Source organism: Trachurus trachurus, assembly GCF_905171665.1.
Source record: "Trachurus trachurus genome assembly, chromosome: 13".
NCBI lineage: Eukaryota > Metazoa > Chordata > Actinopteri > Carangiformes > Carangidae > Trachurus > Trachurus trachurus.
The window spans coordinates 39838343-39866025 of NC_139892.1; the positions used below are offsets into that span (position 1 = coordinate 39838343).

At 41.5% G+C, this 27683-nt stretch overlaps 2 protein-coding genes across 2 annotated transcripts in view; both read right to left on the bottom strand.

Annotated features, from left to right (window-relative positions):
* The window catches only part of LOC310995730 (uncharacterized protein), a gene marked incomplete at its 5' end in the record, with an annotated part of 123623 nt that overhangs the window by 46841 nt on the left and 49099 nt on the right, over positions 1–27683 (bottom strand).
* Positions 7376–26371, bottom strand: LOC310995731 (NLR family CARD domain-containing protein 3-like; the record flags this gene model as incomplete). Its single annotated transcript, XM_083984854.1, has 9 exons — positions 7376–8178; positions 8331–8377; positions 19836–20009; positions 20101–20274; positions 22864–23037; positions 23152–24958; positions 25089–25317; positions 25478–25556; positions 26325–26371. 9 exons carry the CDS (start codon positions 26369–26371, stop codon positions 7622–7624), a joined length of 3288 nt encoding a protein of 1095 aa, XP_083840980.1. The 3' UTR covers positions 7376–7621.

A 27683-nucleotide genomic window follows, 5' to 3' on the forward strand; every position in this document is an offset into this window, starting at 1 on the left:
GTTAGCTAACAGTAGCTGTATAGACCTGAGCAGGTGCTACATCTCCGAGAGCTTCTTCTTCCTCTTCTTCTTCTTCCTGACTGTGACTGTGAAGCTGCTGAAGCTCAGAGCTGCTGTCTGTGACTCCACAGGAGGAGGGGATGCCACCTTTAGCTGGAGCAGAGCTGGTCCACACCCCGCTGCAGCTCTATCCATATCTCCTGAGGTGCTGCAGGCTGCTGCCCAACACGGCCATGCAGCAACACTATCGACACACCGTACGACAGGTGAGCTGCTCAGGTACACACACACACACACACACACACACACACACACACACACACACACACACACACACACACACACACACACACACACACACACACACACACACACACACACACACACACCTCTGCTGACGGGCCAGGTGTAACGCTGCAGATGGATCCTCTACTCTCTCTAGTGACGGTTTCTTTTCTTTTTTTTATACTTTATTGCAGAATTCAAGTTCATATTCCAGCACATATCTTATCAGTCACTGGCACGTTCCTGCAACATTTATGACATTTTTTAAAACATTTTTTAGTGTGTGTGTGTGAAAAACATCAAAGAAAAAAGTGAAAAATAGATGGATTCAAAAAAAAAAAAAAAAAAAGAATAAAAAATAAATGTATATAATTTTAAGGGGAATATTAATAATAAAAGGGGGGGGGGGGGGTGGGACAAAGACAGTTGGGGGAAAAAAAAAGGGCATAAGATAGAAACAAAAATTGCATATACATATTTGTTCTCTTCAGAAATCTAATAAACATTTCTTCAGAGCTGAAAACATCCGTTTATTTATTTATATAATCAAACCACTTATTCCATCTCTTCAGACATTCTGGTTCTTGTTTTCTGACTCTGTATGTAATTTTTTCCATTTCCAGAATACTGTTTACAGTTCATTTCCAGTTGTTAAAAGAAGGTGAGATAGATTTTTGCCAATTTCTTGTGATTTGTTTCAAAGCTGTTATTCTAAGTATTCTGTATAAATATTTGTCTTTTTCTGTTGTAAGTTCGGCTGGTGTTATTCCTAAAACTATACATTTCGGTTCCAGTGTTTTTTTAAACTGGAAAATTGAAAAGAAAGATTCCATCATTTTTTTCCAAAAAGGTTTTAGTGATGGACAAAATAGAAAATATGTGAGTGGTTCGCATGGTGCTCCCCACAATTTCGCCAACAGTCTGAGGTAATGGATGTTGTGAATTTAGACTGTATGTTTGGAGTAATGAAAAAACGTGTGTATACCTTCCATGAGAATTCCCTCCAATATCCAGAACTTGTTGTTTTGTGTATTGTGCTATAAGCATTTTTCCAATCGTCGTCTTCTATTTGTACTTGATTGATCTTGATTCCACTTTGTCCTAATTAGGTCTTGTGTTTCTTCACTGTCTCCTAGTATTTGATATATTTTTGAGAGCGTATTCTTGATATCTAAATTATAATTTTTTATCATAAAAGTTATTAATTGATGTTGTTCGTGGTGACCCTCACACACACACACACACGCACACACACACACACACACACACACACACACACACACACACACACACACACACACACACACACACACACACACACACCTCTGCTGACGGATGCTGGACTCTCTCTAGTGACGGTTTCTGAGCTGAGGATGCAGAGAGAAGCTGGATGGAGCTGCAGACTGGTTAGATGGACAGTCTGATGATGTCACATGTTTATTGGTCGTGTTTAGTGTTGAGTTTAGATGTGATGATCCTGAATTGATTGATTGATTTGATCCTGATCAGATGTTGTTAGTGTTCAGTGAGTTTGTCGTTTGTTTTCCTGTTTGTTCTTTGTGTTTTTATTTCATTTCTCCACGTCGGGGCACCAGAGAATAAATATGTGGGGCTCCGGTGGGAGGGAGGAGTCACTACTGTCACTGTCATTTCATCTTCAACATCACGTGGAGGAAAACATTAAAGGACAATTCCGGGCAAATTCACCTCGGGGCTGTATGTTCTTAACATTTTAGGTCTAACAGAAGGAATCTGAAGGTTTTCAGTTTAAAGGGATAGTTCAACATTTTGGCAAATTGGCCCATTGCCATAATCGCTATAGTCATAGCAGTAGGTTCATTACCTTTAATTGTAGGTGTAAGCTATTTTCAGTACGGCGGAGCGCAGCAGCTGGCTGCTCAGAGCTACGCTATGGAGGCTAAGGGAATTTCTTGGTTTCCCTCATTAAACTCATCAAATTCAACATCCCAAAACTCCACAGCGCTTTTGTAGACAAGTTGTGACCTGCACAACCACCACGCTATGAGATAAGGACGGAACGATACGAAACGGAGCCGTTTTCGAGGTAAATACAGGGTAAATACGGATACTGCTTGCTGAAAAACTGTCCCTGAACGCAACGCACATCAGCGGTTTTGTATGAATTTACCTCGAAAACGGCTCCGTTTCGTATCGTTCCGTCATTATCTCATAGCGTGGTGGTTGTGCAGGTCACAACTTGTCTACAAAAGCGCTGTGGAGTTTTGGGATATTTGATGAGTTTAATGAGGGAAACCAAGAAATTCCCTTAGCCTCCATAGTGTAGCTCTGAGCAGCCAGCTGCTGCGCTCTGCTGTACTGAAAATAGCTTACACCGACAATTAAAGGTAATGAACCTACTGCTATGACTATAGGGATTATGGCAATGGGTCAATTTGCCAAAATGTTGAACTATCCCTTTAATTTCTCCTGTTTTGCGGTAGTTGTGTCTGTCCCCGCGTCGCCACGGCAGCGATGAATGGGAGCGGATTGAAGTTCTGCTGCTTAGGCTGTTTCCATCCCTCAAAGCCACAGACAGCGTCAGATGGAGACTCAAACATGCACCGAGAAGTTTATTTACTTCAACAAGTCGACATGTTTGTAAAACTAGATCTAATTCAAAGTCTGGCGGAGTCGAGACCCAAGTTGACGCTCGGTGTGTTCAGGTGCAGTGGGAAGCTCCCGTTTGTGTCAGAAACACAGGAATATCAACTCTGGACTTGAAGTAAAAAAAACTTCTTGGCGCATGTTTGAGTCGACGTCTGACACTGTCTGTGGAAAAAAATTGCGGCTTTGAGGGATGTAAACAGCCTCAGCAGCAGAACTTCAATCCGCTCCCATTCATCGTTGCCGTGGCGATGCAGGGACAGACCATAACTACCGCAAAACAGGAGACATTAAACTGGAAACCTTCAGATTCCTTCTGTTAGACCTGAAATGTTAGGAACATACAGCCTGAGGTGAATTTGTGTTGAAATTGTCCTTTAAAGTAACAGTGATGATGATGATGATGATGATGATGATGATGATGATGATGATGATGATGATGATGAAGATGATGATGATGATGATGATGATGATGATGATGATGATGATGATGATGATGATGATGATGATGTCACTACAGGTTATTATCCATGAGGGAGGTTTGATTGACAGCCAGCAGTAGTAAACACACGTCAACAAACACAAACTGTTGCAGCTGTTTATTTATTCATTGTTTGTATTTAGTGTTGTTTACTTTAATATTTAGTTTAGATCTGATTTTCCTGAATTAATTTATTTGATTTAACTCTGATCAGATTCTGTTAGTTTATTATTTGTGTAGTTCAGGTGTTTTCCTGTTTATTATTGGTGTTTTATTTCACTTGATCACGTCACCAGAGAATAAATGTGTAGGGCTGCAGTGAGGGACCAGCATGCACCTGGGTGGGCTGATGGGTTTGGTTTTGTTTTGTTCTTTTCTTGCTCCTTTCTGGTCAAATAAACCACATTTGTAGTTAAAACTGGACTTTGCATGGTCATGATGTTTCTCTCAGCTGTCTACACCACGACCCATGGTGCAGCAGTGGCCCTTTGATTCTTTAGGGTTTAAAGTTTGATTTGAAGCTTTTCTTAGTTTCCACAAACAGCCACTACAATGACTGATCGCCTGTCTGATCTCCTCCGGCCCCTGCTGCTGCTGCTGCTGCTGCTGCTGCTGCTGCTGCTGCTGCTGCTGCTGCATTCACACATTCACACACAGATCAGGAAAACCTGAGAAGATCCAGGATTAAGTCTCAAACTGAGGATTATTTTCATTATTATCAGTTATTCACACACAACAGAAAGTATACTGAAACCCATCAAGTCTCTCTTCAAAAAGACAGTTAAGATTCTGGACAGGAAACCTCTTCATTTTCATTATTGTAATGTTTTAAAAAAGTTTAACCTTCTTGATTTAGACAGCTATCAGATTTTTATGGATGTCTGTCTCATCTTTAAAGTTTTAAATGCACTTGCCCCACCACCACTGAATAAATTTATTCAGAGAAAAAATAATGAAGGACGAAGAACCAGAGACTTAACAAGAGGTGACTGTACCGTACCGAGGCGCAGAACAAAATTTTGTCGAATGGTCAGTTCTGTAAGAGGTACACAGTCTTGGAATAAGTTACCACCATACATCAGAAACTGTGACAACTATTTAGTTAAAAAAAAAAATCTCAAACATTGGTTAAAAACAAATCAGACATGTACTCATATAGTTTAAATACTGTTTAAATCTGATGTCTGTTCCCGGGTATATTGTTCATTAACTGTGGGTCAAATTTGTCTGTTCTTATTTTGTTTGTCTGTGTCTGTTTTGCCTTGATATTGTCAGTCTGTGCTCTGTTTTGTAATTGTCCACTGTATGTATGTACTTGTCATCACAAGGTTTTAAAGTCTTCTGTGTTATGTCTTTTTAGAAACCTGCCTTGGGACTGCGGCTGAAATTAGCAGTTGTGCTAAGTCCGGCACATTTACACTGATGCGTCAGTGTTGATGAATGTGCACTGTCCCAATTCAATAAATAAAGAAATGAAATGAAATGAAATGAAACTCTCGTCCAAAACGTTCAATTCTTCCATTTAGATTTTAAAAATGAAGGAAAGAAACACAGTGGAAAAACTCAAACCAGAGAAATAATAATAATGATAATCATGATGATAATATTATTAATAAAGTGTCCTGATTGATGAGTTTGTGTTTCCAGGGTTACACCAGTCACTCAGATGAGGACGACCCAGAGAGGATCCAGATGATCATCCAGAGAGCGATAACAGACGCTGACTGGATTCTAGATAAAGTGAGTTTATTAATAATAATAATAATAATAATAATAATAATAATAATAATAATATTGTCAGACAGACCAACACACGTCAGTCTGTCCTCTCTGTGGTTGCAGTACACCAAGAAGAAGTGAGGAGAAGGAGGCAGCAGCTGCTCACATCAACTATGAAGCTCATTGTTTCTATCAGATCAATATTCATATCAGTGTAAAAACTGTTCAGACTGAAATGTGATTTAGTGACGTTTGATATTTTTAAATAAAGTTGTTCTCACTGACTGTGGCTCCTTGGTCTCATTGACAGTGTGAGGACAGAGGTTATTCAACATGAGGGTTGACACTTTTATTATTAAATGGTTTTATTGGTTCTTAACAAACAGGACACAACAAGTCAGGGTAAACGTCTCTCTCAGCCTCTTCACGTTATATGTAGAGGGCAGAAAAAAGAGCCTCTCATTAGTAGGATGTCATACACACACACACCTTATTTTTTATTTTCTTCTTTCTCTTTATCTTCATTTATATCAGTTACATCCTGAGTCAGACTCCCATACAGGTCATTTTGTTGTCATTCCACTTTGTGACCATAGGTGGCACTGTGATACCAGGTTCAGTGAGAAACTCCTGACTCAAGCCCATCCCATTCCCATACACTAGGAGGCAGAATAAAATGGTGTTTGAGACAGTCAGACACTTTCTTACTGTTCCACAGGTATGTAAAACGTGAAAAACAACTTAAAAATTGTGACTTTTGAGGTCACGTCAATGTATTTAGAATGGTTTGATAACTTTGGTGTATTTGTCAATGCAGCCACAGTATACTCACACTTGTTTGTGTTATTATTTATATGTATTGAAGTTCTATGCATTCATAGTTAAACTCAATCATTTGCCTGATATTAATAAATATTGTCCTTTAGTTTTCTTTTCTACAGAGCTTTATAATATTGGTTCACTTATTCTGATACTTACATTTATTTTCTGCCTCTTTAGTTCTTTGTTGAATAAATTCTCTGTAGAGTGTATTTGTCTTTTGACAGGCGTTTCCTAATCCCTTCATGATCCATGGTCCATCTATAGACTTTAGTTTGCTGCTTTGTTGTTTCACTGGACACTTTTTGTTTAACTATGATGTGAATATTCTTCAAATGTTCCATAAACATTGTCAATATGGTTTTCATTATAAAGTGTTTCCAAGTCATTCCTAAACACATTGATGCTTTCCTCTGTCCTCACTCTGCTGTAATGTGTTTTATTTATTTGTCTTGTACTTGCTGCTGTAACAGAGTTAAGGAGTTAGTAATTCCACTAACTGTAATTCTGTTATTATGGAAGCTGCACTACACGTAGTTTATTATTATTATTTATCTGCCTGTTACAATATGAAGTCGTTCACTCCTTTATTTATTTTTTATGTATTTATTATGATGTATGAGTTAGAAGCTCTTATTTTGAAAGGCCACACTAACGAGCCCCTGCAGACTTGGCGGGTTGACCCGTTTCTAGGCAACAGTCTGCTGTGGGAGTCTCGTGGTAGGTTGACTTGTACTGAGCTCCGTTAATCTAACTTTCTATTTGAGGGTTAAAGGTGACTTTATTGATCATACATGTGAAGATCTGCTCCAGACAACAACTGCTGATGTTCTGTGATGATGCTGAGTGAGATACATGACAAGTTCATTGATACGGAAAAGCTTTTCACTCACTTTGATAGCTTCATGTTAGCTTGTGGCTAATCCTAGCAGCGTGACTGTTGAACAGGCAGAGAGTGGTGTGAAGGTTATTCTGGGCTGTGGTTCTGCTGGCTCCACTGGTTTTTGGATATAGGCTCATGCTGAACATTGTATTGATAAACTCATCAGTCATTCTGTGCTGATTGGGATGTAGGGTTAGGTTACACAAGTGTCTAAAAACAAGCTGCTTTTTAAATGTGATGAGTCTTATTTTAAGTATAATTAGATTTATTTTGACTAGAAATAAGACAAATATTCTTTGTAAGATTTTGAATTTTTGCAGTGTGGAGAAACACAGAGAACCAGCAGAGACACTGATAAGACATCGACGCCTATGGAGAGACATTTTAGTCAAAACTTGATGAATAAATAAAAAAATCCTTAAATTAATAAATTAAAATCTGACAGGAAATGAATCTCAAAATAAATCCAGTAATAAATGTCGACATGTTCATGTTTGTTTATTTATTCATTTATTTACTGATTATTCTTTACATCATGTTTTTGTTTATTTCACATCAGATTGTTTACAGGACAGAGATGAACACAGTTTAATAATGAACTCAGCGTCATGGCAACAGAAAAATCATTGGGACCTGAAAAACAAGAAGAAGTTTACAAGAATCACTGAGAAGAGTTTAAAACATCAACTGGTTTAATCCATGAATGTGAAAACGTGAGTGAGAGACAGAGACAGAGACAGACATGTAGAGACTGAACTGTCTGTTCAACAGTGAGAAGGTTTCTGTGACAGGAGGAGACTCTGCTTCACTCAACACAGACTCACTGAGCAACCAGGACTGATCCTGGAGAATCTAAACCCAGGATACAGAGGTTGAGTGAAGGTGGTGTTGAAGGTGTAGAGGTGGATCAGTGAGTCAGAGGAGACTCTGTAGAAGGACAGAGAGCCAGCAGGACAGTCCACATACACTGCTACTCTGTTAGAGACAGAGGAGGAGGAGGAGGAGGAGGAGGAGGAGGAGGAGGAGGTGATGATAGGTGTGTCTCTCTTATTGTGCCAGACACTGTAATCACCATCATAGCAGCTCAGACTCCAGGACTGATCGTTCCCTCCAAACCAACAACTGTGTCCTTTCCTGCTGATTCCTCTGTAACTCACTGATATCTCAACGTCTCCTCTCCACTCGACCTCCCAGTAGCAGCGACCAGTCAGACCAGTTGAACACAGCAGCTGTTCCCACTGGTCAAATCTGTCTGGATGATCAGGATATGACTGATCCTCCATCACACATGTTGCCTTCCTGTTGTTGTCAGACAGTTTGATCCATCTGTGCACTGTGTTTGTGTCGATTGTGAGTGGACAGGAATCTGATGGAGAGAACAAGACACAGCTGCAGTTATTGATCATGTGATCAGTTATTGACAGTTTGATGAAGACTCATGAGGTCAGTGATGTGACAGTGTGAAGATGGTTGAATGTGCTGCTTTGTTTCCATGAATCAAAGTAAAAACAGACTTACACTTCCTCAGACCTGGTGTCAACCATGGGACTCCAGCAGGCTCCACCCTGAAAGGAGGAGGGGGGTCAGAGCAGCACCTTCTCTGTCAGCATGTGTAGCTGGGTCAATCTTTACTTTGTTTTATTCATCTGATCATTCATTATAGTCATTATTTCTTTATTTTTATCATTCATTATGGTGAACATTCTCAAAACCTGCTCGATGCTAACACTATCTAAAACAAGTTAGAATTTCCTGCTTTGTTTTATATCACTTCTATTTCTAAGTTCCATCTTCACCTGTAGCAAGGGGGAGCGATATTGGGGTAACACACTAAGGGGGACGTGGGCGACGTCGGACCAAACTCCCGGCAAAACTCTGGCTGCTCTTGTTGTGGTAAGACGTGTTGTGAAGCTCTCACGTTGCTCTGTAAAATATGCACTTAAACTGTCATGTAATGCGGTTGAAACTGTGCGCTAAAGTAACGACAGCTTTTATTAATGTGTTGCCGTGTTTTTAATTGTGTTTTACGGTGAAAAAGCGGCTGTAGTTTGGGTTTAACGTGACGTCTGCCGTGTGTGTGTTTTGTGGCCTGTCGTAGGAGGCAGACTGTTTCTACCTGCAGCTGTGTGTTTCCTGACTCTGCCCCTGTGCTGCCTTTGCAGGTGCCTTTTGTCTGAAAAATGCTTTGAAATGTGATTTCTGAGATGTGTTTGTGGTAAATATATGAGAGTTGAGTCTGGTCAGAGCTGTAAAAACGTCACTAGAGCACACATTATTTCACTTTTTATTATTGTCCTTGTGTAGAGGAAAAGTATGGAATATTTTTATTTCATGGTGATTTTTATTCTGTTTTTCTAATTATTATTTACAAGTGGGTTATAGACATGTTAATTTCATGTGATTATTTTTGTTTCTATTCAGGAGAGTATCTTTTCTCTAAAATTATTATTACTATGTATTTATCCATTTATTTTTTTATTCATTTATGTTTTATTGTGACATACAATACAGTAAAGAGCAGCAAAAGAGGAACAAACTCTGGCTGCTCTTGTTGTGGAGGCAGACTGTTTCTACCTGCAGCTGTGTGTTTCCTGACTCTGCCCCTGTGCTGCCTTTGCAGAATAAATGAACCAACTCAGATCCATGGTGTTGTCATCCTTCAGCCTATAAGCAACCATTTCACAACTGCTACACATGCACACATGGACATTACATGGCTCTCACACACACACTGTTTTATCACTGTGTTCACATGGAGGCTGGTATGTCTGGATGAACACTGAGCACAGAGAAGAAGGAGCTGGAGTCTTTATCTAGTGATGATACAGAGCAGGAGGAGACCAGGAGGAAACACTTCATCATGTCTTTTCTCCATGTGATGTCACTGCAGTGTGAGACACACACTTTCACTCTCTGACTCTCAAGCTGCACAAACACACGTCACAGCAAAGAAGATGAAGACACAACAGGTGGAGCTGACCAGCCCAGATATCCCACAATGCACCAGGAAAGGTGGAGGAGGAGAAGAAGAGTGGGTCTCATTCATGAAACATTAGTAAATCTGTGTAGATTTGCACAAACTCACGCTACTGAAACTCTACTCCAGATTCATGAACGGTGCGGGAAACTCAGATTTGATCGTAAGCATCGGCCCCGGTTCGAATCCCGCGTCGGGCAGTCGTTTCCTGCATGTCATTCCCCCTCTTTCTGCCTCCCCCTTTCCTGTCTGTCTCTACTGTGTACTAGGACTGTCAATGAATATTTGAAATTCCAATGTATATTAGAATTATAGTTCACTGATTCTTGAGAGTCGGGACAAAACACGTTCTGAAAAACTTTTTTTGAAAATGTACACTATATTGATTAGAGTTATATATTCATGTAGATAAAGATCTGTTCTATTTAACCATGTAAAGGTGCAGGCTGGAGGTTCAAAAACATTTTTAACAAATGCACATGTTTACCTTAAGGACTTGATTTGTGTCAACTCCGTCAGACACACTAATGGTATATAATAATATAATTATAATAGCCTATCAAGAATATTAAGTTCTGATGTATGTAATTAATTAGTTACTCTGATATGCAATAAAAAAGTAAGATATAAACTTAACGTTTAATTTCACACTGTTATGAATACACAGATTTCTAAAAATGAGCATTTTCAAACATTATCTTTTATTTTGCCACTATAGAAAAAAATCCTAAAGTGAATAAGAAACAAGAGGATGTAGATCTGATGATCCTTTATTACTTAAACAACAAAAACTGAAGAAAGAATTATTTGTTTCCCAAAAAATTACAAAAACATGTATCTGACGGTGCTGATGAAGAGCTGACGGAGCTGACGGAGTTGACAAAATTGTATTTGCATTTCTGATCAATGAGCAAAAGCTTTTTTAAATAGATGGAAGTAACACTAAATTAAGAAATAGCAATCCCTTGTCTTACTGAACATATTTAGCAAAACTGTAAATACACCATTTCAAACTATAACAAATTGCACAGCATTTGATTGGAAGATGTGTCTGTTTTGGACAAATCTGCCACAGATGACACTGTACTGCATATATTACACTAATGATGGTGGAAAGGCAGGGTTTTGCACACTGTCCGAGTCAAAGAGACTGGATGCTGTGGCATTCTGGACACAGATCCTATGGATCATGTCTTAAAATATATCAAGACAAAATTACCACAGGTGCACTTTTGGTCTGATGGTCCAAGTAAACTGATTTGAAAAAGCAACACTGAACTTCTTCCCTGCTCTATATGAAGTGTGTATATTTTCAATAGTGAAAACTACACACTGTACCTTTAACATTTTACATCAATCAATAAATCAAACATGTAGAAAAGTGCTAACACACGTGCTGGAAAGTCATCCAATAATAAGCAGATAGAAAAGAGAAGACAATTATTCAATAAGCAGACCACAGTCTGGTCATGCTCTACAAATCATAAGTATATTGTAAAATAATGTAATTCCATGCTATATACCTACATTAATGTGCAGATAAACCCCTAAAATAACATTCTATTCCTTTACTATATTTGAAAAAAGTTTAATATTAGCACATTTAAGCAGTTATTGGTGGATTTGTCAACTCTGTCAGTTTAATGTCAACTCCGTCAGACATAAAACCTGACGGAGTTGACTCTGACGGAGTTGATGAAATGGCATGTTTTTTTCCTTCTGCAGAAAAAAGCCCTGCAGCTAGCTAGCTAGTTTTTTGGCTATTGCTAGCTGTCTCCATAATCTCAATAAAATACTTTCATTGAGTCCACTATGGTTCATAAGGGAGAGATGGTGTTGACATGCTCCGGCTGTGACCATAGGAAAATTGACATTGTTCATCTAAAATATCAAAACATGTCAACTTTACCAGACCATGGGCCGGATTTACTAAGATCCCAGATAACGGGCGCTATATTGTTTGCACCCGCTATAATATTGCGAGTTTGGTTAGTGCACGCAAAACAGGTGATCTACTAAGAGTAACCCGCTAAATGAAAACACGTGCAAACCGCAATATGTAAATGAGGGTTTTGCGCGTGTAATCGTTTCCGCCATGGAGAGAGTGGACAGAGAGCTGGACGGACGAAGGGACAGAACATGACATGACATTTGATCCGATGCATACAATGACAGCATGTGTGTTCATCTCTCTCGCGCTCTGTTTAGATAAATAAACACAAATCGCTACATGGCCCAACTCGTCATATAGTGACGAACAGGCAGCCGCTGCAGCGACAATCACACACCTGTAATATGTGTGTGTGTGTGTGTGTGTGCCGCCCATGATCGAGTGGATTAATAGAGAGCTCAGGTGGGACACACGGATCTAAACACTCTGACCACTGACCAGAGGGATCAAAGACGGGTGAAGGCAGCGGTGACGTCTCTCAGTCCGGGACCGGGACCGAGAGACGGAGCTGAGCAGCCAGGTGAGAGGAGAGGAGAGGAGAGGAGAGGAGGAGAGGAGAGGAGCGCACTGCAGGACAGACGTGCCCCGTGCGTAACAGCGCGTAAAAGACTTTTAACACGGCTGAAAAACTATTACAGAATTACCCAGACGTGAGGAAATGCAGAGATGTAAGATCATGAGGCTCTGACAGGTATCAAATCAATAAACGCATACGTTTTGGCAAAGTTGTATCAGTTAGTACATGGTTTTCAGACGTGGTGAATAAAGACGCAAAAACAGCCACCGCAATCTCTTCCTGGTTTGGTAAATCACATTGCACGCGCTAAATAAATCTATTTGCATCTACTCCCCCCAGTATTTTGCACGTTCTGGCTGAAACGCCCATATTTACATATTCATCGAGGCAAACACGCTAAATGGATCGCACGTGCTATTCTGCCCGTGTGAGAGACGCAATCCTCGGTGCGTCCGGTTAGTAGATCAGGTTCCACATGTGTTTGCGCGTGCAATCACGTTTGCACACGTTTTAATACACGCAAACCTTTAGTAAATCCGGCCCCATGTGTGGTATTGATGCATTCACCACAGCCAGGAGAATGAAAAGGGATCCTCAGGGGATAGCTGGCCATGCTATTGCCTGATTTAATGAGGTTTATGAAAAAATCTGACGGAGTTGACGGAAACAGAGGACACAACTTTGATGGGCAGATTTCTGTGGAAAATATTTTTAGATGTTCATGCATGTTGATGCATTGTTTTATACATTTATAACCCTTATCTTTGATTTGATATAAATGTTTTCACAATTGTAGAGGTTTTTAAAGTTTTTTGGGGCTGGTGAATGTTGTGACCTATTGCTGAGGACAGGAGAAATAACATGGGCCGTCTGACCACTGGTCATATAATTAAACAAATATCCCCTAAAAAAGGAATTATCTATGCTAAAACATAACATCAGTATTCACAATTCATTTAGATCTAACTTTATGAGTATGTCAATCATTATTTATTTCTTTATTTTTGATATAAATAAGACTTTTCTATGTGGGACATGTTTTGTCCCGACTCTCAAGAATCAGTGAGTGATTAAAATGAAATTCGAATATTAATAATTTATTTTTAAATTATCTTCAACTACAACTTCCTCCTACAAATGCGAGTCTCATGTCTCAGACCGGATCATGTCAATCCAGCTGCAGAAATATCTGGGGGACGGGAGCGCCGCGGTAACCGTAGTAACTCTCTCACTCACTCACTCACACACACACACACACACACACACACACACACACACACACACACACACACACACGCACACACCTGTCTGTGTGGTCACGTCTGGAGAGAAGCAGCTTCTCAGCGTTAATCACGCGTTAAAAAAATCATGCCGTTCACTGAGAGCTGTGATGATGATGATCCTCTGCTTCATCGTGACTGAACTTGATCCGCGTTATAAGGATCATTACTTGGCTGTGAGAATAAAACATGCCGGCTCTTATCCCGTTTCCAGAGCGAGCTGTTTGCTCGCGTCATCACAAAACTTGTTTGACATGAATTGATAAAGGCGGAGTAAAACGCAGTCTTTTTTCACGTAGGCCTATTAATATGTCATTGCTGATTTGCATTGTGTAGCCGTTTGTTTTGTGTAATGTAAGCTGTTCCAAACGTGTTTGACATGCGCTGATAATAGTAAATACAGGCGACCTATAAAAGTCCATCTCTTTGTATTGATTTTTTTAAAGAGGTAATATTCTAACCTCATTTCTGCCATTCGTTGACAGCCCTACTGTGTACTATCAAATAAAGGAAAAAATCCAAAAAATATATTTAAAATAAAAAAAGAACAATTTAATAAGTAAAGCCAGAATAGTATCATAACATGGAGAAAAAAAAATACACACAACTCCAGAGCTACAGCAGCCACAGGAGGAGGAGGCTCTTCCCAGCCTCAGCTGTAGAGGAGCATGGTTGTATCAACACATGAAGTTGTATAGGCAGGTTATATTGTTACAGAAGCACCAGCCGTCTGTCACAGCTCCATCCAAACCGGTGCCAGCTGGATGAAGTGTACGTCCACCGAGCGTGTAGCAACGTGTAGCAACACACACTCTGCATCGCATATCAGCTGCACATTTATGGAATCAGGTTTTATGTCAGATTATTATTATCATCATTAGATGGAGCCTTGACGTGTGTGTGTAACCGATCCCTAAAACGTTTGTCATGTTTAAATGACGTGTTTCAACATCAGAAAGAGTAATACGATTTAAAATTGTAATTTCCAACAGTGACAAACAACATTTCTGTGCATTCGAACATTTACACAAGCACTACACACAGTCAGGAGCAGGTGTAGATTTTGTGAGTAGCTACGAAAAAATTCTCTCTGACGGATTCGCGATAGTGTTGCCTCTTTCTCACTGAACACCATGCTGTCGCTCCTGCTCCTCTCTGCTCCTCTCTCTGTCTCACTGAGGGGCGGGGCTGCCTCGCGCCGTGCGCTGTGTCTGTGAGAGCACGTGTACGAGTGCACGCCGCTGCATCATAGATGTAACTCATATGACTGTATAACTCCATGTGCTGCAGACGTGAATGTGGAGCGAGCGAACCTTGGTGAGTTATAAAGCCATCAACATGACTTGGTGCCTGCTAACAACTTAGCCTACCACTTATTCCACATGCTTAAATATGAGTCATATTTCAGTGCTTGTTTGGCTAACACTAGCTACTTAGAGCACAAAATGAAAGCTCTTATTTGAGAAACACTGAAGCTGTTGCAGTCATCTTGTTAATGACACCTGTCTGTGGAGTGTGGAGGCTGTTTATCTTGTCACAAATCACAAAAACTTCTAATTGAGACAAACAAGTCCCAAGCAAGCCTGTCTAACATTAGGCTACCTGAATGTGGTGAATCACAGCAGCAACAGGAGGAATCACTCATTCAACTTGTCGTGAAAATTTCAATTTGTTTCCAGATTAAATTTATTCTGATTTTGCTGTTAAACTTTGCTGTTCTTACTGTAGAAACAGAAACATGTACTGTAGATTAGCAGTGAATAAACTCACGTTGGCAATAATTTGTTGACACAAAAGAAATGGCAATTAAGACAGAATACAGACACCTTTTACGGAGTGGATAAACTTCAAATAGCCTATCAGGGCTTGAAGCAGGAAAAAATCCTGTGCCTGAAATCTTTTTCCGGGGGGGGGGGGGTACGGCGGGAAGACATTTTTGAAAATTTGCAATCTAAATGAATTAATCTGGTGCACTTTGGGAGTATCAATCACGTATCACATTTAAAGGTTTTTAATAATGTGTTAGAAAGAAAGCCCATGTTGCTTTGTGATGTTAATATGTTCAGTGAACCAAATACCATTCAGTTACATTGTGTTTTTATGTTAGTTTACGTAATTCCGACGCTCATGAATGCATCGCGGTAATTCCGACGCTCGTAAACACCACCACCACCACACCTGTGTGTGAGATGCCATAGCTGCAAAGTTTACTTTCCTTTTTCCTGATGCAGCAGTGGACAGCTCGTAATTTCCTTTTACCTGTACTTACCCAACCTTCACCTGTACATCCTGGGTTTATGTGTGTTAATGCCAGAAGGTGAGTTTATGTTGTTTACTGTCCAATTTGGACGCTACGTTGAGTTAATGTATTGTTTACCTGCTAATGCTATGCTGTTGTGATGGTCAGCTAATAAGCTAATTCTCACCGTGTTCTGTGAGCCTTGTGTGAGGTCGTTGTTTACAATATATGATTAATATCATATGATTCATATTACTGAATACAGTCCTTTATGTTAGTGTTATATTATTATGTACATTATGTATGTTGTGTTCTGTACTGATGGTTGCTTTGTATCTTTATTATTATAGAACCACATCAAATAAATCCACCATAACCTGGACATCTGTATCCTGTCTTTTAACGGGGACACCCACCATACACCTTGCCGCTCTAATAACTCAGCTAAATCCCGGAGAACACCACTTTCTCCTTTTTATAATGAAATATGAGCAGTTCAACAAAAAAAAGAAGGAAATTTGATCATCAGTTACTATAAAATTTTAGTTGATTTGCAGCATTTTTAACAATGATTATTTAGCTTTTCAGCCAGCTGTCTCTTGAACTCTGGGGCAAGGCTGTGTGTGTTTAAGTAACTAGTGTGGTTGTTGGAAACCGATAATTTAGCCAATGCATTTTTGTCTTCCACTAACTTCTTGCACAGCTCCACAAGTGGCCGGGCCATTGTGAACGAGAGATCGATCGTGTTCAGCTATAAACGCAGTCATACGAATTTTCTGTTCACACACACACGGTCGATCATAGATGTAGCCATATATATTATTATACAATGACAATTGGGGGGGGGGGGGTCAATATTTTCTCCAGAGTGTAAAGGGAACTTAGTACAGCGCAGCGCATAATTTACATAAGTCTTACAGTATCCTTAGCCTACAGTATCTTGTTCAATGAAATGTCTACAGTCTCTGTGTAGATGATGATAAACCAAATTTTACACAATTTTACAGTTCATGCAGCACATAATGTACCACACAAACAACTTTTGCAGTCACCAACAAAATATTCTAGATCTAAACTGTCAGCAAGTCACACACACACACACACACACACAAACCCTAATTTCTGCAGATCCACACAATGCTGAACGAGAACCAAACACACTATCTACATAGCAAAGACGATGGCAGATGTGTTACCATACAATACATGCTCTAGTCCAGACAGATTCACATCCTGTACTGGTCCCAATATTGGAATTAATGGATAAAATAGGGCTCTATAGTTTATAGGCTCAAAAGCCTGAGCTATAGGGTGACTCTAATCTTTACTTTAATCAGAAGTGAGAAACGTATCAGACTATTTTAAGAAAACAGCACACAAAGTTTGATTTTGAGGTCACCAATGTTTTCAATATTAAAAAGGTAAAAGCCCAACTAAACCACCACTCAAAGACTATTAAAATTAAATTATAAAACTTTTTTTTTTTTAAATGTGCTACATAAATAGGCTACACAAATAGCCTGAACACGCAAACATCCACATTAAACTTCTCATTCACTTCAATTAATGTTGTTTCCAAAAGGGGGCAACTGTCAAACCTGGCAACGCAGCATGCGGCTTTGTTTACTACCTGACGGCAGCACACGCTAGCAGGTTATGATAGCTCCGCTAACCAGAGTGACATACACAGGGCACAAACGGACAGACAGACACGCAGCGTGGTAAGGAATAGTGACGTTAAGGAGAAGCAGCTTGAAAATCAACATGAAGAGGGACGAGATGTTGATTTTCAAGGTCTCATTTATAAAACTGTGCGTGGGATCGTTACTAAAAGGGTACGTACGCCCAAAAGCCAGGTTTTGCGTGCGCAAAAAAATATTCAGACTTCTAAAACCCTGCGTACGCACACTTGCAAGCAAACTTCCCAAATCACAGAGTTCCTACAAGTGTGCGCAGCTGAATCCGCTTCACGTTCCGCACTGTACACGCCCTGTTTTAACCCTAGATGGTCAATGCAAACCACCACATGAATGCGGTCTGCATGTCAATGAGCCTGACGTGCTGTTGTTCTGTCGGTGTTGTGAATTAGCTGCAGGTGTTAAAGTGACAGCGTGACGTGTTGCTGCAGCTGTTAACGGCGTCAGCGGCTCAGAGCGCACGCGGTGTTGTTTTGGTGCGCTGCCCTCTCAAATGCTGGACCCGGTTCGGCACATAGTTACAACAATGACAACAGTTCTAGTGAATCTGAAACAAGTTATTAACCAGTCACCATCATGGGCCAGACAGTCGTTGGTCCCTGAAGACCCTCTCCCTCCTTTCTCCTCCAGCGGTGCCGCGGTGCAGCATTACGCACGGGGCTCACCGCTGTATTTATATATTTACAGTAGCCTAATTAGACTGATCAATAAAATTTGTTGAGTCAGTTAGTGGTATCCTCCATCCAGAAATATATTCAGGACTGATAACAAGAAAACAGAGTGTAACGATTGTGATTAGTGGCTTTTTCCCAGTCTTTGATATTTAATTGACTCTGATAGGACTGGATGCTTTATCCCATGCAACGCTGTTGAATTAAATCACCGTGGCAACATGGATCTAACGCATACGGGTTGAAATTAAATGTGTGACGGCCGATAATAAAAACATAATCGTTCTTCTCACTCTGCATTTCCTGAGTCCCGTTTTGTGCGTACGCAACGGTTATAAATGAGACCCGTTCCTAGCAAAAAACAAAAGGTAGGAGGCATACGTACTGAGCTGTAGACACCTGACACACACCCCCCCCCCACCCCGTGATTCGCACTATGGAGTGGTACCTGCAGCCGCCGCTCCCGGTGAGGTCGAGTGGGAGAGAGCAAGCACGGAACACTGTGACCCGGGTCTGAACTGAAGCATGACAGGCTAATACCCCCCCCCCACCGCTGCAATGCACTAAAGGTACTTTATTTGTCACATATACAGCTAGTACAGTGAAATTCTTTCTCTGCATTTAACCCATCCCTGAGGAGCAGTGGGCAGCCACGGTGCAGCGCCCACTAGTTTTCTGCACCGCGGTACACAAAACAAGCACGGCTGGTTTAATAATTTTTTTTTTTTTTTAATTAAAAAAAAGAAATCCTCCACCCTGCCGGAGGTCTTCAAGCCCTGGCCTATTCATTTGTCTTCAGAGATTATTTACAAATGGACTTTAACAAGAAAATACTTGTTAAAAATCTTTGTAGAAGGTGAGTCAGGGTTCCCACGCGTCCTGGAAAACTTGGAAACTGTTTGACCAATTATCCACTCATGGAAAACACATGGAAATTGAGAATAAGTAAAACCACTAATGATTTATTTTCCAAAGATAACTAAGTTATATTGTGAACCCTTGTGTGGGGTATTGTGAGTATCATCCAATCGATACAGTAGCATTGTGATTATTGAGAAAGCTTCATGATTTTGCTCTCAAATCACACCAGATTGCTACATTTCAATTTACAATGCGCACACATTTTCGGCCGGGGGGTTTAACCCCCCCGGAATCCCCTGGGAGGGGTTGGTCCCTGCCATACCTTGTCTAAAACTGAAATGACGCCACTGAGTTCAACCAGCTGCAGCTGAAATGTTTCCTGATACACTCTGAAATAAAGTCTGATCCAAACATCTGGAGAGACTCTTTCATCACTGACATCTCTTCTCCTGAATATGACACAGGGAGTCATGATGAGACACTGAAGTCATCATGAGGAGAAACTCCTGATCCCAGTAGTTCATCACTGTGACTGATGAAAGCTGCACAGCTCATGTTTGAAACACTCTGAGATTTTGGCTTCAGTATAAACTGTGTTGGGACGAGTCAGACTGAGACAGAGGACGTCAGTGGAGTGGGCGGAGCTTCACTGTGGCCTACACCACCTCTGGATATGGTCTGAGTGATGGCATCTGATGTCATCAATGCATGGATCACCTGAGACAGATGTTAATACCAGGTGTGACCAGGTGTGAACGGGGCCATAGAAAATGTTCCAGCTCCTCCTCCTCTATCAGACAGTGTGTGTGGCTGCAGCAGCCTCTCCATACCTGAGAGAGTCCAGTCTCCAGCCTGGATCCTCCAGTCCAGCAGACAGCAGCTTCACTCCTAAGGCTCCTGGATGGTTGTAGCTCAGGTCCAGCTCTCTCAGATGGGAGGGGTTGGAGCTCAGAGCTGAGGCCAGAGAAGCACAGCCTTCCTCTGTGACCAGACATCCTGACAGACTGAACACACACAACAACACACAGGAACCCTCTGTCAACACCTGCTGCTGTGTTCAAGTGGCATCAGATAAACAGCTGGATGGATCCTCACCTGAGAGTCTCCAGTCTACAGTGTGGACTCTCCAGTCCACCAGACAGCAGCTTCACTCCTGAGTCCTGCAGGTTGTTGTTACTCAGGTCCAGGTGTCTCAGACTAGAGGACTGGGAGCTGAGGACTGAGGACAGAGCTTCACAGCTTCTCTCTGAGAGGTCACAGCCACTCAGTCTGAAGAGGAATTCAAGGAAAAACACTCACATACTCAATATGAAGGAAATAACAGGTTAGAATCATAAATACACAACATTTCAACACAAACCTGAGAGTTTACAGTGTTTCTTACTCAACATGTTCTAGTTTGTATAAATAGATTTATAGATAGATTTGATTATAAACTGTGACTGTGATGGTACCATTCCAATATTCTCCGGTCCGCGATTTCATTTGTAATGACGGACGGCTGTTTCTTCAGTCAATGATTCAAAATGATCATCTGGCGACCGCGGTACCGACCGCTCCTCCCGCACCGCTTTATGTCAAATGACGGACAGGATAAGGAAGAGGATAAGGAAGTACCGGGACGTGGAATCACGTGAGTTCGGTGCTTCGTGACGTCAAGCTGCACAGCACTTCCAATTCCCCCGTTTGGAGACACTATCTCAAAAAAGTGTAGCAATCAATTTAGGGAGTGAACAGACTTTTTTCACCTCCAGGCGTCATAGAAAGGCCACAGGAACACATAGGACCCACAAAACCAGTAGAAAGTGGATTTTGCATAATATGGGCCCTTTAAATAAACTAGAAAAAGCATTTCCAAAAATGGAAATGGTGTGAATGCTGAAAGCCATTGCTGAACCATGCTGAATTAGCAGAATAAATTGACAAAGACATGCAGAATGGCATACAAGAAACATGTCCAAGGAAGGAATTGAACCCATAACCTTCTGCACATCAGCCCACTGATGTAACCACTTCACCATAGTTACATTCAATGAGAGAAGAGTAAAAGAAATCCCTGTATAACAGGCTCACTGACTTCTGAAGAGAGGTTGAGACTTGAGATTGAGATTTTTCAATGATGCTTAAAAAAAAGAAATTAAAGAGTATAAATGTGCCATTAGTTTGTCTACAGATCAGAAATTGAATGAAGTCTCTAGCAGAAAGTACGACATGAATGAGGCAGGAATCGAACCCATGACCTCATGATCAATAAACCTGTACTCTGCCGCTTCGCCACAGAGAGGACACACATGTTGCCATTGTAATGTGATGATGTGCTGCAAACTGTGGCACGAGGAATGAATGAGTCTCTTAACGAACACCTGTAACCAATTGAGGGTGGGGAAGGGGAGCAGAACTCAACATAACATAAAAAGAGTGCTCCCCTTGGATTCAAACCAGTGACCTTGGGGTTGGCAAGCAGCCACCTTAACCACTGGACTACAGACAGAGTTGTTGAGAAGACAGGTTGAGACTTTGATGAATGTGAGATTTTTCAATGATGCTTAAAAAGAAGAAGAAAATAGTATAAATGAGCCACAACAAGCAAGAAGAGGATTTTTTTGTGACCTGTGACTATTTTTTGGTGAATTAAAATGAATTAAAAAGCACTTAACAGCAAGTTACAAAGTTGAGCTCCTTCTCCTGCTGCTGTGAAAAAAATGCATTGGGCTGAATGAGAGCAGAGAGCTCCCTGGCTGCATTTAAAAAAATATTTTAAATTATTCTCTGAGTCTCTGAGCATTTTTGACGGCATTGTGAGACCTAAGACAAGCGTGGCTACAAACCAGTGAGGAATTCATGCGTCTAGAGTTTAATTTGTGGCCATGCTGGCAATTTATCCAGAAAAAATCCTGAATGTTTTTTCGATCCCTCTCACTCTAGCGATGATGTCACTCACTCTAAGCCCTGCTCGTTAGACGCAACACACACCCATTATAAAGCTGGATTTTGTCAAAAAACTTAATGATTTTAAAGCGGCCAAATATCAGAAACTGTTGAAGATATCAATAAGCTGAGTCATAGAGGAATACTTAAAAAGTTTGTCTACAGCTCAGAATTTGAATGAAGTCTCTAGCTGAAAGTATGTGGACGCTTTAAAGGCTGAAAGAAGTAAGAAGATTTGAAGAGTTTCAAGACTGTTCCAATGCATTCTCTATGGGGAAAAAAAAATCAGAAATAGTTGAATATAGCAAAAAGTATGAATAGTTGAAAAGAGAAAAGTCATAGCACACCTGTCCCGAAAAGGCTGAACATTTTGATATTTGAATTGTTGAAATAGCACAAAGTATGAAGGACTAGTTAAATGCCGAAGAAAGGCAGAAAATGGCCGAACCGAATAACAATAGTGTGAATGCTTCCAGCAGTGTGAATGCTTCCAGCATTCACACTAATAATCAGCTGTTGTTTTTCAGTAGAACCTCCTTCTACGTCCATCACCAGCCTCTAATCTCTGCCACTAACAAACTATATGAATTAATGAACTAAAATACAAAAACAATGTTTAGACAGAGAAAATATTTTACCACTTAAACAATGAGCCATATTCTGCTGAAAGTGAAAAACCAGGTAAAACTGTCATAAAACCTGAGCAGTGTTCACTCTGGTGACAGTGAACGCTGCTCAGGTTCATCATTTATAAACTGATTCATTCAGTTCAACGTTTACTAAAAACGAACATGTCCAATGAAGCACAGCCTTCCTCTATGACCAGACATCCTGACAGACTGAACACACACAACAACACACAGGAACCCTCTGTCAACACCTGCTGCTGTGTTCAAGTGGCATCAGATAAACAGCTGGATGGATCCTCACCTGAGAGTCTCCAGTCTACAGTGTGGACTCTCCAGTCCACCAGACAGCAGCTTCACTCCTGAGTCCTGCAGGTTGTTGCTATTCAGGTCCAGGTGTGTCAGACTAGAGGACTGGGAGCTGAGGACTGAGGACAGAGCTTCACAGCTTCTCTCTGAGAGGTTACAGCCGCTCAGTCTGAAGAGATGATCATGAGGAATTAAAGAAGAAAGGAATTAAATATCTGTCCTGTTGAAAAGACAGAAGTGTTTTTATGTAATGATGAATAAATCCAACTATCTCTACACTTACAGAACTTTGTTGGAGGTTTTGCCTTTGACCACTGGCAGCAGCCTCAGAAGAGCCTCCTCTGAAGCAGAGTATTTCTTCAGGTCAAACTCCTCCAGATCTTCTTCTGATGACAGTAAGATGAAGACCAGAGCCGACCATTGAGCAGGAGACAGTTTACGTGTGGAGAGACGTCCTGATCTCAGGGACTGTTGGATCTCCTCCACTAGAGAACGATCATTCAGTTCATTCAGACAGTGGAACAGGTTGATGCTTTTCTCTGCAGAGGGAGTCTCTTCAATCTTCTTCTTGATGTACTGGACTGTTTCCTGATTGGACCGTGAGTTACTTCCTGTCTTTGTCATCAGACCTCGTAGGAGATTCTGATTGGTCTCCAGTGAAAGACCCAGGAGGAAGCGGAGGAACAAGTCCAGGTGTCCATTTGGACTCTGTAAGGCCTCGTCCACAGCGCTCTGGTAGAAGTTTGTCTCTGCAGATTTGACTCCTGTTGTTTCAGTCTTCTTGGAGGTTGTTTGTTGTTGTGACATCAGGTTGAGTTCAGAGTTGATGAAGGTCAGATGGACATGAAGAGCAGCCAGAAACTCCTGAACACTCAGATGGACGAAGCAGAACACCATGTCCTGGTACAGGCCTCTCTCCTCTTTAAAGATCTGTGTGAACACTCCTGAGTACACTGAGGCTGCTTTGATATCGATGCCACACTCTGTCAGGTCTGATTCATAGAAGATCAGGTTTCCTTTCTGCAGCTGCTCAAAAGCCAGTTTTCCAAGAGAATTGATCATCTTCCTGCTCTCTGGACTCCAGTGTGGATCTGTCTCAGCTCCGCCGTCATACTTGACCTTCTTTACTTTGGCCTGAACCACCAGGAAGTGGATGTACATCTCAGTAAGGGTCTTGGGCAGCTCTCCTCCCTCTCTGGTCTTCAGCTCCTCCAGAACTGTAGCAGTGATCCAGCAGAAGACTGGGATGTGGCACATGATGTGGAGGCTTCGTGATGTCTTGATGTGGGAGATTATCTCTCTGGCTTGCTTCTTATCTCTGAACCTCTTCTTGAAGTACTCCTCCTTCTGTGGGTCAGTGAACCCTCTGACCTCTGTCACCATGTCAACACAGTAAGGAGGGATCTGATTGGCTGCTGCAGGTCGTGTGGTTATCCAGAGGCGAGCAGAGGGAAGCAGGTTCCCCCTGATGAGGTTGGTCAGCAGCACGTTGACTGAGGTGGACTTTGTCACATCAGTCAGGATCTCAGTGTTGTGGAAGTCCAGAGGAAGTCGACACTCGTCCAGACCGTCAAAGATGAAGACGACCTGGAACTGATCAAACCTGCAGATTCCTGCTTCTTTGGTTTCAGAGAAGAAGTGATGAACAAGTTCCACCAAGCTGAACTTTTTCTCTTTCAGCACATTCAGCTCTCTGAAGGTGAAGGGAAATGTGAAGTGTATGTCCTGGTTGTCTTTGTCTTCAGCCCAGTCCAGAGTGAACTTCTGTGTTAAGACTGTTTTCCCAATGCCAGCCACTCCCTTTGTCATCACTCTTCTGATTGGTCGGTCTCTTCCAGGTTGGGCTTTAAAGATGTCTTCTTGTCTGATGGTTGTTTCTGGTCTGTGTGGTTTCCTGGACGCTGTTTCAATCTGTCTGACCTCATGTTCATCATTGACCCCTGCAGCCCCTCCCTTTGTGATGTAGAGCTCTGTGTAGATCTGGTTCAGAAGGGTTGGGTTTCCTGCTTTAGAGATCCCCTCAAACACACACTGGAACTTCTCCTTGAGGACAGATTTGAGTTGACGTCCACAAACTGCACGAGGAGTTCCTAAATAAACAAAAACACAATAAAATTCATGTAGAAAATATAACATTTTAATTCTGTTTCCCTCTATGTGTTGATGTCAGTGAACGTCTCATTTGTTCATCATGTTGAATCTTTAGAGAAATCCTCTTACCGCTCTGCAGACGCTCAGCCAGCTCCTGCTGCTTCATCCTCCTCAGGAAGTTCACTGTGATCTTCACTAATGCCTCTCTGCTGCTCCTCCTCTGCTCTTCATCCTCACCGTCCAACACCTCCTCATCCTCCCTCTGACTCCCTGAGCATTCTGGGTAATCTGGACTCAGAGCCTTGTGGATCTTCTTCAGCTCGTTCTTGACAAAAGTGACCATGTTCTCCTCCAGCAGCTGGAACAGAAACTCTATGAGTGACAGAATCAAACTAAAACCATGGAGCCAAACATCAGATCCATGTTGGACAGACTGACAATCCACTGGTGTCAAAGTGCAGCATGGAGATGATGGTGAACACAACAGATGTAACAGCAGCTGTTGGACATGTCCTCACCATAAATATGGAGTCCAGCTGTGTTTGATGCTGCTGGGCAGACTGACCACTGGGAACCTCTGAGCTCTCCTGGTCCACTCTGTGGAGGAATCAGTGTCAAGTCAACATCAGGACAGAGAGATAGTACAAGATGGACTTTATATGTCCCCTGAGGACGTTCACAACAGACACAGACACTTTGGTTTCAGACCTGGTCCAACAACACGTCATACAAACTGGTTCTTTTCTACAATAACCTGAGTCTGACTGTCAGTTACAGCTTACATCTGATCAGCTGATCCACGTCCTCCTTTAAAGTCAATGATCAAGTCCTTTGAGTGGTCGCTCTTTAAAGACAGACAGCTGGGTTCAGGAGAGTCTGGTCTCTGCTGCTGGATCCTGAAACAACAACACAACTCATGTTTAACAGTTTTAGGTTTTCAACAGAATGTTTTTCCAAAGAAACTTATTTTTAAGATTTTCATCAAGTGCTGCACATCTTCAGTCTGAGCAAACTATTTAATAGGGGATTATATCCCATAATTAAATAACAATCCTTGATTTGTTTCTATTTTACTGTAGATAAAAGCTGTAAACTATGATGAAGATTTCTTTTACATCAGAAAACATCATTTATCTGTGTGTTTTGTTCTGTAGATGAGTTGAAGTTTCTAGTTTCTTCATGCATTTTGCTCGTTCTCTGTCTCAGTATTTATGGACGTTTGTTGGTCTGCTCCTGTAAAAAGCAGCTGCTGAGATTCTGCTTCAGCTCCTGTAACTGATGTGATCCTCTGTCTCTGCTCTCTGTGTCTGACGTCACTCTGAACTCACTAGAAATCACTGATCGGCCCGTTGCCCTGTTGCACACCTCAAAGCTGCCACCAGGAGGCGACTTGATGCAGCCGACATCACCATGTTCCTTCTACCAGGTGGAAACAAGACCATCAACATTTAGCGCAAATGAAATGATGATTTTAACCCAGTGGTTACTTCCTGTTTAAGTAGATGGAGCTGACATATTTCCTGTTGCTTCTGTGCTGCACCGAGTGTAAGAGTTTTTTTTTTTTTTTTTAAAGCACCTTTATTATTTATTATTATATTTATGTTTTATTTGGTTTTTGAATTTTATCCTAGTCAAATAGTTGTATTTTCCTTTTACCTGTGAGAGGACATTTTGCTTTCTTTTTGTTCCTCCTGAGCCCCCGTAGTCCTCCAGGCTTCTGTAGCCCCTCCCTTTTTCCCCTCACAGTCATGTTTACATTGGCTGAGGGTGAACGACGAACGACGACAAGTGTGGTATCTAAATTGTCGTCTGCAGGTTTGTTTTTTAAAGTTTTAGACGTAGCAAATGCTGCGTGTTTTTGTTTTGGCGCTCTCTGTTCATTTAGTAGCTACACACCCCATGTTTTGCATTTATTCAGGACAGATAGCTTATGTTTTGTCATTTCCATTGGAAATATTAATGGAAATAATACAGAAAAACAGTGTAACAGTTCTGTTTACAATGACTGAGGGGCGAGATATAACAGACGGATGATGACAACTGTGGTATCTGAATTGTCGCCCGCAGGTTTGGGCCGAATAAACGTGTGAGAACACTACAGAATCCTTCTCTTCCTTCTTGTGCCAACTCGCATTGGTTACATGAGCATCACTGAATATTAACATGTGGATGTTCAAGCAGGGACTCTTTACTGCAGCTGATCCACAGGTGCTGGAGGAGCCCGTGCGCAACACACACAGAGAGAGAGACAGACAGACAGACGGAGGGACGGACGGACAGAGGGACAGGCAGACAGACAGAGAGGAGATAGGAGCCACAGCCCCCACCTCCACTCCTCCTACAAGCAGGAGAGTCTTCAAGCCTCTGTTTTCTCGCTAGCGGTAGCATTAGCGATAGCAGGACGTAAACGGGCTGCACGTGTAGCTGCAGGCGGACTGTAAACACACACAACTTCTGTACCGAAACGCACTCGTTCTCAACGCTGTGCCGAACCGAACGCCCCGTACCGAATCGGTTCAATACAAATACATGTACCGTTACACCCCTACAATCTTTTAATAAACACAACAACTGACTTTTAGAGAGAAAAGTCTTTCTGACTGTTTTAAATTCTGACCTTCCATCAACAGATCGGCTAAAGTTAAAAGGATGATCCAGTGATGAGTCGCTACTAACGGACTCATCACTGGATCCAGGTCCAGGTCCAGGTCCAGGTCCAGGTCC